The sequence below is a fragment of the Atta colombica genome, unplaced genomic scaffold (assembly GCF_001594045.1).
Source record: "Atta colombica isolate Treedump-2 unplaced genomic scaffold, Acol1.0 scaffold111, whole genome shotgun sequence".
Taxonomy (NCBI): Eukaryota; Metazoa; Arthropoda; class Insecta; order Hymenoptera; family Formicidae; genus Atta; species Atta colombica.
In genome coordinates this window covers 1,072,937-1,084,820 of record NW_017259197.1, presented here as the reverse complement: position 1 = coordinate 1,084,820, position 11,884 = coordinate 1,072,937, and the positions used below count along the sequence as shown (strand labels likewise).

General features: G+C 34.4%; 1 protein-coding gene across 1 annotated transcript in view; it reads right to left on the bottom strand.

Moving 5' to 3' along the window:
* Nucleotides 1-3,228: 3,228 nt before the first annotated feature.
* LOC108693945 (muscleblind-like protein 2) overlaps nucleotides 3,229-11,884 on the bottom strand; it is a 9,809-nt gene continuing 1,153 nt past the window's right edge. Inside the window, exons 2-3 of the mRNA XM_018203169.1 lie at nucleotides 6,784-6,868; nucleotides 3,229-4,506 (exon numbers count right to left, since the gene is read on the bottom strand). Of these exons, the coding sequence (XP_018058658.1) occupies nucleotides 4,358-4,506; nucleotides 6,784-6,868 (234 nt within the window). The 3' untranslated portion in view covers nucleotides 3,229-4,357. The remainder of the gene's footprint in view (nucleotides 4,507-6,783; nucleotides 6,869-11,884) is intronic.

Sequence of the window (11,884 nt, the reverse complement as noted above, 5' to 3'; positions counted from 1 at the left end):
CGGCTGGCAGCGAGTGGGACGAATCTGAATATCGTTCCTGCTCTTGGTGTCTCTCCGTACGAAGACATAGTAAACGGATCTAATTGCAATTTACCGATACCAAAGAAGAAGAAATATCTCGAAGACGAGGAGTGCAAACCCCGGGTCTCTAAGAGAAAGTATCGAGTATACTCTAAGTGGAATCACAATTGAAAATATTTCGCTCTCCTCTTCGTGGTGTCATTGAATCACTTAAATGGACATTTATAGATTATTGTACTTAATTTTATATAATATAACGTATGTATCTCTTTTTCTTTTTCTCCCTATGCGTATCTAATTAAATCTATATACATACTAAGTATGGGCACGGAGGAACTCGCTCCTATATCTTTCCCCATTCGTTTCGATGAATTTACATGTATATCCCTCTTGAGTTACGTTTGTAGCCATCTATCACATACTCAATGATACTTCAAAGACGAAAAAGTAAATAAAAAAATTACAAACGTACGAATTATCATGAATATTAAGAAGCGACAATATCAAGGGATGAAAATATTATTAAATGATTTCGAACACATGACTAGAATCACAGTGTCGAGAGAGAAGTATATTAATGAAAGGAAGAAAACGTGTTTGAAAGATTAACATTAAAATTTGAACGATTCGTCGCAAAGGAGTACATGTAAGTTATAAAACGGATTACTATTACACGCGTCTAAAACACGCTCTTTTCGATCGTCCATAGATTTGTTTAACAAACAAATTTGAAATGACGTTCCTAGAATCCTCAGTACTTTTATTCTGTCTACTCTAAAACCTCGAGAGTTATTTCTCACGCATTAATACTATTTTATGTACACGAGTAATTTACAAAGTTGAACTTCCAACTATATTCGCCAGCCTCGGATCTTTCCCTTCTAATACCAAAGGTGTATAATCTGTTTTTTCCTTTTGCTTTGATAAGAGTGTCCTTTGATTCTTAAATGCTGTACAGGAACATTTACTTGCTTAACTCTTTAATCACTCGTTTAATTTTATTTTTATTTATTATTTTATATCCGTAGACTTATACTTATTTTGTCGTTAGAGTACTTTGTTATATTCCTAAATTTCGTTTAAATAATTATACTATCATCAATGTGATCGATTAAACAATTAAACGATTAATGCATTAACTAAGTTTAAAAAAAAAAGAATATAATATTATCTAACAGTACAAAAAGGGAAGTTGTGAAGGATCCTATCCCATCATCATGACTAGTTCAAAAGTGCATTTTTCATTTCGCAATATATTTCGGTATGAATATTCGATAGATCATATCGTGTCGTTGGTCGGGAAAGTTGGTGTAAGCCTCTCCTGGACGGTAAAATGTCTTTCAAGTATTGCCACGTATTTGTAAGTGTTAGCATATGTAATGAAATTTTCAAAGTCTTAGATTGATGGCATACTTTATGAAATTAAACTCTGAGAGTGATTCTCCAGAGCAAATTCTATCGAGTGAGCAATCAGCCCACGAGATATTTTCAAGGAAATTAGATCCGCAAGCGTGCCTTAATATTAATATTTTCGACGTATATATGTATACCTTGTAAAAAAATATTGTTCAGAATATTTGTTTTTTTTTCTGGACGCGAGAATGTATCGTTTAAATTTTTTACTGTGGAAAGAAATGAAATTCGCAAACGCGAATAAATATATATATATATATATGTATATATGCAAAGTGCACGCGTAATCGTAGAGAGTTACCTTTAAAGATGCAATTAAGCGTGCACGAAAGAATTATCATGAAGAATGCATTTAATGACGAAAGACTCGATCGATGGAGGGGGGTCCTTCACGGGAAATGAATAATTATTAGATTAAAGGATATTAACGCAACAATTAAAGTAATTACGAAGGATCGCGTATTTACGAAGACTGAAACAACGTATAAACTTATTCCCTATCGATCGTGTAAACCTATACACGCGATCCAGCGGATCGATTGTTTCTTTTTTTTTTTTTTCATTTGTCTCGAAGAGCAGATATATAAAACGATTCCTCTCATCTCTCTCGGCAGCTTTCGTACGCACCAAGAATATCTCGCGATATCTCTTCTCGCGATCGCTCTTGTTTTATACTTCCAACTCTCCCTGAAGAGAGTCTACCTTTAATTAAATATAATTTCTTATCATATGCATATAAATTTGTCATATACATTTGTCGTAGTGTAATAATTAATTAGTGTTTACCAGCCTATAGAATGTGCGATTTTCGGCGTTTGCTCGGTTCTCGCGAATCAAGTAAGACGGTCGAAAGTCAAATAGCCAGTGTAAACCTCGTTAAGGCTTCCTATTCCTCTCGCGCGAGAGAATTGATCGCTTCGCAGTTTCTGAAATTTCGACGTTCCATTTCCGACCATTACCTCACTTCGCTCATCTAATTGCCGCCAATCAATCCGCCGATAACTATTATGCTCCTCTTCGAGCGAAATCGTTACACCCTCTCGCATATGCATACATATACATATACATGTCTCTCCTCGTACGTATATACACACAGGCGTTTACATTATTATCATAAAAACAAAATATAATTGAGATTTGTTATATACGAGTATAAAAAACTTCGTTATGCGTTCGCCGCGTTATATCATATCTCGTGTAAATTCTCTCATCATCTCGGTGATATTTTATCGTCGTTATATTTTGTATCATATACGTTTCTCTTCTTCTTTTTCTTCAAAATCAGTGTTCTTCGGTCATTTGTTTCATCGCGTTGATTCGCGGCCCCTAGCTAATCTACTTATATGTGATAAGGTTACGATTTCTTTCTTACGCCGAAATCTGGCGTAAATATATAATATAATTATATGTATAATATTAATACGCCTTTATAGAACAATATTTCGAGACAAACTCTCTTCGGATTTTCTAACGAGCATGTCTTGCATTGCGCGAACGTGCATCACACGTCACGGCGAAAGAAGACACTGAGTGCATGTCAGAAATTGGGAAAAGGAAGAAAATCGTAGGTATAAGAGAAAAGTTCTCGCAAACATAGAAAATAAAATCTATTATAAAATCTATTATAAATGTCAATCATATCTTTAAAACATAATGCAATTATTTCTTTCTATGATGAAAAAGAGATGAAGAAAGATCCTATACAGGACATTCCAACAATGTTACATCAACGTAATAGTGTGATAACATTGCTAACGTTGCAGTAATGTTGCTGTATAAGACAAGTGTCTTGTATAGTATTTTATATGATTTTTCCTTGTTTCTTTTACTTTTCAATCATAGGACAAGAATAATTGTACTCGAAATATCGATATCATAAAAGCAAGATTTCAGAATCGAAAATAAAACTTATTTTTTCAGCTTTTTGTTGCCCTCGAAAAAACTATTATTCATCGATTATTAATTAAGACCGAGAAAGAAGATCGCTGATGCGATTTCGCCATGTCAATGAGAAGAAACTTAAACGATACTGAACCGCGGGTTATTGTTCGCTAACTCGCTCGATTGCGAGAAGAATGGATCCCGATGTATTCAAGTTTCATGTTTACTCGCTGGGACAAAACGTTGTCATTGTTTTCTTGTCGATGCTTTACACTCATTCCGAAAGATCCAGCCTCACGAACGAGTTAACGAAAAAAAGAGTATCGTGAAAGTTGAAATATTGCTTCGGTTGCTACGAATTATTCCGAACCGTTTCGAGTTTATTTATCCTTACGCGATGGGAAGCCAAATATAAATCAAAAGAAAAAAGACGATATTAAGGAAGACTTTGCTCACTAGCTCGCTGCGATTGTAATACTTCGATGACATACAATCTTCGAATCATGACACGACGCAACGATTTACCGGACTGCTCGGTCTTTCAACTTCCACGATCCAATCACCCAAAATTCTTTCTCGGTTTCAGTCTTCTCTTTCGGCAACAACGTCTCTTACATATGCAAGAACTTTTGGGCTTATATGTGTTTTCTTCCTTCTCCGTTCCAACTTCATGCCGACAGAAACCTCTCTTCGGCTACGTTTTCCTACTCTTATTCTTCCTACCGCGCGCTATTTCCCCCCTGTCATCTGAACGTGCGTTCGCACATTCGTGCGTGTGCATTATAAGCATGTACATCGGAAAGGAATGTCGCGGAGGAATATCGACGTGCTGTTGAAGCTAAATCGAATCGACGACAAGAACGACGATGTTCGGTGTGCCTCCATTTCTTCTCAAACGCTTTGTTCGCCGGTGTCGCTACTGATGCCGCCTCGATGCACAATAATCCCGACATGTACGGAGATGCGTGTTCGCGCAAACTTATCGAGTCTTCTTCCTCGTTTCCTCTTGCGGTCCCAGCGCTAGCCGTTGACAAAAGTAACCCTAAGGCGAGGCAGACGATGCGATCGCCATCAGAGGCGCCGGCGGCAACGCGACCGGTATATGGTAATATTTACACTGAGGTCGCATGCACGCGCCCTTCACTGCGTCCCTGCACACCGTTACACGGTTGTCAATCACCTCCACGTTTCCTGAAAATTCATTACAAAATCAGGTCAGTCGATTGTTCATATATATCATTAGTAATTGTAAACATATCATCATATTGGAAACAATTCGATCGCTTCTTTCGTGCAGAGACTATAGTGTCAAAAATAATGTTCCATATGGAAAAAACAGTTTTATTATCTAAAAATTTAGCATTAGTTAGATACAATCTAAAAATAATTTTGTTAAACTATCATAATAATTATTTAGGACACTCAAGCTGATTATTATAATCAAAGCTTTTTGCAAAGCTCGTTGCTCATCACACTGTTTTTATTTACATAATTATTTTGATGATCCAACAAAATTATTTTTCAGATCTGTATCTATTTAAATTTTTAAATACTTCAGCAAAAATTGTTCTTTTCATGCAAAATCGAGATATTAATAGTTTTTGGGCAAATGTAAAAATTAAAATATGTTCTCCAATTAAGTACATCTATGAAAACTACACCTAATTATGAGTTTTAAAGCATCCTGTTTAAATACAAAATGTATAAAGTACAAAATCTTTACAAACTTTAGCTACTAAACAAAAAAGTTTAAATTTTTTTATCTATGATTTAGAAATTCATAATACCAATCATATAGAATGTACAATTATTCAAAAATTTTCGCTTTGGATCCAAATGAACCATTGCCATCAAGAAGGTTAAGTTTATGAAACTAATAAAAAAGCTTTATCGTTCAAATTATGAAAATTATTTTAACAGAATTATTATTTAAAGTATATTATATACATAAATTTAAACATATTTAAACGTATAAATGCAATGAGCACAAAAAGATGCTATCTCATACAAAACTCTTTTGATTCGTATAACAGTACAAATTATTTAATATCCAGAGAAAGACTTTAAAGAAACTTGACATTGATTGCAATATTCATAGAGTGCAATGCATAAATATTCTCAATCGTTCAACGACATCAAAGAAATTGATGCAAATTTGCTGCGATAGAAATACATTCGTTATTCAAGTGTATATTGTTTGCAATTGATTGTGCAAAAAGTATCGTTAATTGTTGGAGAATTGATGAGAAGCGTTTTCTCGTTCACATCTTGAGTAACATTACTTGCTCATTATCGCGAATAGAATCTAATTGACACGGCAGCTTGACAAAGAGGGAGAGTCTCATTACATTCGCAAAGATCATTCGCATGCTAAATGTGAAAGCAAGACATGCTGTAACGATGGCTTGTAATAATACAAAGAATAATGAAGGCACCGATCGACACCGCCAACGACGTCGCAGAACGGAAGTAAAATAAAAGCATGGAACGACAATCGGACTCCTCCAAGCGATAACATCGCGAATGATTTATTGTACGTAATTGCGACGCGTCTCGCACGCAGAGAGAATTGGCAAGTTCGCATAGAATCGATCGGTGAACGAAAGACAAGGCCATAATCGCCCGTTGCTTGCGGGGAATAGTTCCGTCGCGCAGGAATTTCAATAGCCGAATTTCTGCCGTCGTTCGAGACGCTTACTTTACCGAAACTGCCGATTTTATCGGAAATCTCGTTATTGAAATCAATCTGTGTGACCAAAGAGAAATTTGAAAATCGCCAAAGCGCTCAATGAATATCAATTAAACGAGTTAAATGTTCTTCGAGATATTGGCTCGTTTCCATGCTGCATTCAGCAGTAAACATAGTCATATGATTTCGTATTTTAATTTTTTAATATAAATCTTTCAATCAGTGAAACGCATGAAAATTAAAAGAGGTAAAAATATAAACACAATCTACAGCTCAATATCAAAGATTAACACATTTTAATTAAACGTATCTGAGAAAAATATAGATAATTAAATGTGACAACATGAACATATCGTAAAATATATGCAGAGAGAAAGATTTTGTTAAAGTAGCTAGATATATAGATCTAAAAATAATTTTGTTGGAATCATCAAAATAATAAAAAACTCAAACATGATGAGTAATGTTATAAAAAATGTTTATATTCTAGCAATCAGCTTAAACATTTTATAAAATTATTTTGATAGTCTAACAAAATTATTTTCAAATCTGTAACTATAGCCAAATTTTTGAACACTTTGGCAAAATCGTTCTTCCGTGTAACAATAAAAGATATGCCTTTATTGTAAAATTAATGTTTCTTATAACATTAATTATAATCCCAAATGGAACATTTTCTTCTATAATAGTTTCCACTTCACATAAACTGATAGTAACTTGTTTTTCATTTAAGTGTGCATAATCAACCTGTACTTCCCAATAACGCGCGAATAACTCACCATCACTGAGATGAATAAACTTGCAGGCGGGACGGTTGCACACTTGTCGATTAAAATCTTGGCACACCGGGAGGGTGTCCAGTAACTGAAAGAAAATGTGCCAGATACTCTTATAACGGATGAGATCGGCGAAAGGTGAACGATTTGCAAAAAAAAACTTATAATATCTCATATATACGCGCGCGCACACACGCACGCACATACACACACACACACACACACACACACACACACACACACACACACACATGCACTCTTGCAAGATTACTCTTATACATACACACGTAATCTTATCTCACATATCATTCTTTTTCGCATTCTCTCTCTCTTTTATTTAGGATTGCTCAAAAATAGTATCCGATAATTTAATCCATCTTATGATCCAGCATCTCGAAATGAATTTGAGAAGTGCTACAATAACGTTATACATTTATTCATACTCGTTAATCACGGAATTAGTTTCAGACATGCAAGACACTCTTAATCACTAGATAAGTGAGAAATATACATCAGTACATCGGTTCGATAATTTTCAACAAATATTGTATTTGTGTACTTGATTAATATCGTCGATAAACTAAATATCAGTAAATTGTATTAATTGAGTTGTAAGGAAGCATCAAATAATATGCGTTGAAGTCATAAAGTATCCATTCTTCTTTTTCTTACTTTAAATTTAGAATATTGATATATGTAAGTTTCCTGCATTCTTAGTAATTAAAAATATCGGGCCTTGGTACATTTTTAAGCATTCCTACGATCACTGAGATCTTCCGCACAATCAGATACTTCAGATTCTTCAGTGTTAGAGCATATTCATTACATGCTCTAGAAGACCAGTTTGTATATGGATATTAATTAAGTGCTATCGATGTGCGAATAATCAAGCGATCAGAATAATTTAAAATGAATAATTTCTCAAATGATATATATCATATTTTTGCATTGTGATCGATTTATTAAAGACAAAGTAAAAGACAATCGCCGAGCATTCACACATACGAATTAAGTGATAAATTTGCAGTAGAACTTTTGTTTTTTCAAACAGGATATTTCCTATTTTAGTATGTATATATTGTGGTGTAAAATTAAAATAATTCTAATCGACTGCAATAGAGTCTTGCATCTAATCGTGTTAACTCTAATCTCCGAATTTATTTTGTCGGGATGCAAAAATGGCTTGACTTGGGCTAGAATCAAGGGAAGTCATATTACGTTTATAACGCGTGCCGGTTGTGTGTGTGAGAGACACTTTCGTTATGCTAATCGTGATATTCCGGACACAATGTATGCAAGGAGCACGCCTAGAAACAAGGATATTTGATTCGCAAATTTCATCCGGAAAAATTATACCGTAAAGACTACGATTTCAACTAAAATTCAGCATAGTAATTGTCACGTTCGAATATTTATTATAATTTGGGTCATGATATATTTCATGTATAATTATTTAATACGTATGTATCCTATGCTGGTGAACATTATACAGAATTTGCGAATCAGGTTTGGAAGCCCTCTTCTCGGCGGGCCATATATTCAACACAATGACTAGACTGAAATTTTAGTATTAACAAAATACGCGAAAGCAACGGAAAGATTTGGTAAGAATGTTCGAATTTCTCTGCACCTCGCTCTTTTTCCTCTCTCCGTCACTCTCATATCCGGTCGAAAACGATGCTAGACATCGACATAATATAATATAAACCCGGTTCGCGCAAGAACGATAATTACATATATAAATGTGTGTATGTATATATATAATATGTACGCATGTATCATGTGATTGCGTATATCGCCAAAACGCACCAGATATCATCGGAGACAAGAAAACAGTTCGCGTTGAAGTCATATATTGAATCGTAAGCGAGCAATATATATTTTTCGCGAGCATGAATATAATTCCACATTTAACAAATAACATATGGAAGAGAGAAAGACATAAATGCGAATCGTAGAACATTGGCCATCGAAAGAATACGAATAAAGTGGACCCAAGTGGAAGCGGAAACTCCACCCAGCTACAGCTACTATATCCGTTCCTTTTATTACCCATTGACAAAAGATGTATGCATATTATATGTACACACACACGGAAACACACACGTACACTCGTATCTAGAAGAATTATTCGTATATCCGAAATATATATAAGAGACAAATGCAGCAAATAGATTAAACATCAAATTCCAGAGTACGGTTTTCGTGTTAGCAAAACGTTAGGTCAAAGCATTAACAACCTACCAGACAGATATACGAAAAAATAAATTTATAAAAAAATAATTAAAGAAATAAAGTATAATCACGCGAAAGTATACCATAGGCTCACCATAGAAGCGTGCAAAATATATGAAAATGTATCACGAAAAATGTAACGCTAATAAATTATTTCATCATATAATTCTCGACAAAAGATTATCCTGCGTACTTGTAATACTCGTGATAATAATAATGAAATTAATACAAAAGTTAAAGAGAGATCTTAAACATAACAGTAATAAGAAGAATAACATAGTCATAATAGCATTAATAGGCAACAATATAATAATAATCGTAATAATAACGCTAGTAATAAGTGGGTTTAACCATAATATTAACCATTATAATTATAATAAACAATTCTTGCAATTGCATAAGAGATAACTCGCTACGAACACAGAGTCTGGTCATGCAAATAATGGCCCGGGAGAAGGGGGATTGTTGCTTGGGTGATCGTCGGTGTTATTCGAAAAGTCGGCCAAATACCAAGTGTGATTAAATGATCGAATCTCTGTCTCGCGACGGAATGATGACGACGAGCGCGGTCGTGTATCAGCAATGATAATACAGTGTCATCACCCAAGCGTTAATGTGCTGCCAAAAGCCAGCTCATCGTCGATCTGGTTCGCGTGCGTGAATTACAGGACCGAAACACACACATCCACTCACTACTGAAGCTACGGAAGAAAAGAGTCCTCCGGGTGATCCACGCTAGCGAACCAAAGTGACAAGAGTGGCTGCAATGGCGAAAAGGGGGGATTGGATAATCAGCGGTTATCGGCAATATCGTATAATATGGATGTGGGATGTCGTAAGCCGTCAAATTAATAATATTCTACTGCAAATAAGTTCAACACACTATGTCAACTGCGACTCCGCAACCATAACGACAGAGCTAGCCAAAAATATGGGTAAGAAACTATTGTCGATAGATGCGCAGCGATCGGTAGATCCGATCAGTTTTCCGTGCGCAGGGAAAGCTTTGTCATAATGGAAAATGATTACTGGTTCGAATAACGGTCAGACGTAAAGCTCGCACGCGCTTCTTTATTCCATGCCCATGTATACTATTTTCTGTGCCTCACAGTCGGAAGTTAATTGCGTCGAAAGCAATCAGTGTGCAAGCGTAATAGACACGTTTTTTGACCAAAAGCGGAAATGAGCGATTCAACTGAAAGCGTGTATTTCTGTTCTAATTGTAAGTCATGGCAAAGATTTTAACTCTCAAATCGGTCAAAATCGATCTTTGAAGGCAAACATATTCGTCCTTTAAAATTACACGAATTCTCTTCACATCAGTTTGTTTTGACTTTTTGCATAACATCACTTTTCGCGGCTATATGCTAATTCGGAAGGTAAGACCACAAATACATTACTCATAAACATCCTAAATGGAAGAATAGTGTTATACGTCAATGTCCCGTCAATGTTTCGTTGCAAAAGTCCTTTGAATCTACATGTCGTAAATCACGCCATTGTCATTGCCCAATGAAAATGCAGACAGTTCCGACAAAATAACCTGCCAATTTTTTCAAAATTCAGAATATTTTATAATTATTTTGATACATCAAATAATTATAAAATCGGCGAATTTTTGTGTATATGCGACACATTTTTAATTCGCGGACATTGCGGAAAATATTATGAATTTCGTGTGTATATCATCGTGATGCATCGTGATACTAACCAGAAGATACGAGTTATCTTATAACTGTACTCTTTAAAAAAAAAGATAGATCATAATTGCTAAGGCTCTTCTTTAATGTGACTGGCTTAGGCTAAGTTGTTCCATCTTTCGGTAAACTTTAGCTTACTGTCTTACTTTCTTATTCTCTTATGCTTTTACTCTTTTTACTTTTTTGTTTATCCAATAAATGTAAATTACTACATAGTTTATCTGAAGATGGAACAACTAATTCTTAATTGGACAATTTTTAACTCTGAAACAATAAAAATGTTTGATGTTAAAATTGAAATGTAAACTTTTCACAACTCTCTCTCTTAAAAATTTCTTAACACAAAAAGATGTAATATGTGTATAAATATGAATTATTTTATAGTATTATTGTACAATATATTTCATACTGTAAAATAATTTACAGAACATATATATAATTTACAGAACATATATATAAAGTAACACGATTCTTAGTTTTATAAAAAAAGATATCAGGAAATAATTTTAATTTTTAATAGATATATTATAACTTAACACTTTTTAGTCAAATTTTTAGATACTTTGAACATTAAACAAAAACAGATGTTTAATATCGCGGAAATAAAAATCACCCAATTATGCAAAGCAATTTAGAAAAAAAGTGTGTTTAACAAGAAATATTAGCAAAAAATTCATAATTTCCGCATATGGATAACAAGTTTAAGTGTAGAACTCAGAATGTATTGCATACTCTCTGGTTTTTCGATATATATACGCGCTCCCTTAAGTTTTATAATATTAATGAGCATGCAGTATACACGCCCGACAGACATGTAACAGTTGTCCATAACGTAATTGCTACTTGCGATAAGATGCACTGCGAGAGAAAAAATAAACAAATAGATATTGAAGCGTACAAGGATGGAAATTGCTCTTAGACGTAGCATATTAGATTCAGTCGTAACGAATACAAAGAAATGTTTAAAAGACATCCCGACAATATCCTCATCCACAAATAACGCGCAACGTTAATCAGACAAGCGGTTCAAGACAATGGCATGATAGATATATAATAATATGTATATGTATAATATATAGATACATGGCAAACCGTTTAAATGGCAAAAGTACTAATCATACTAATTACTGTATAAGAAGCGTGCATCTCTTTCTTCGTGAATAGGTTCG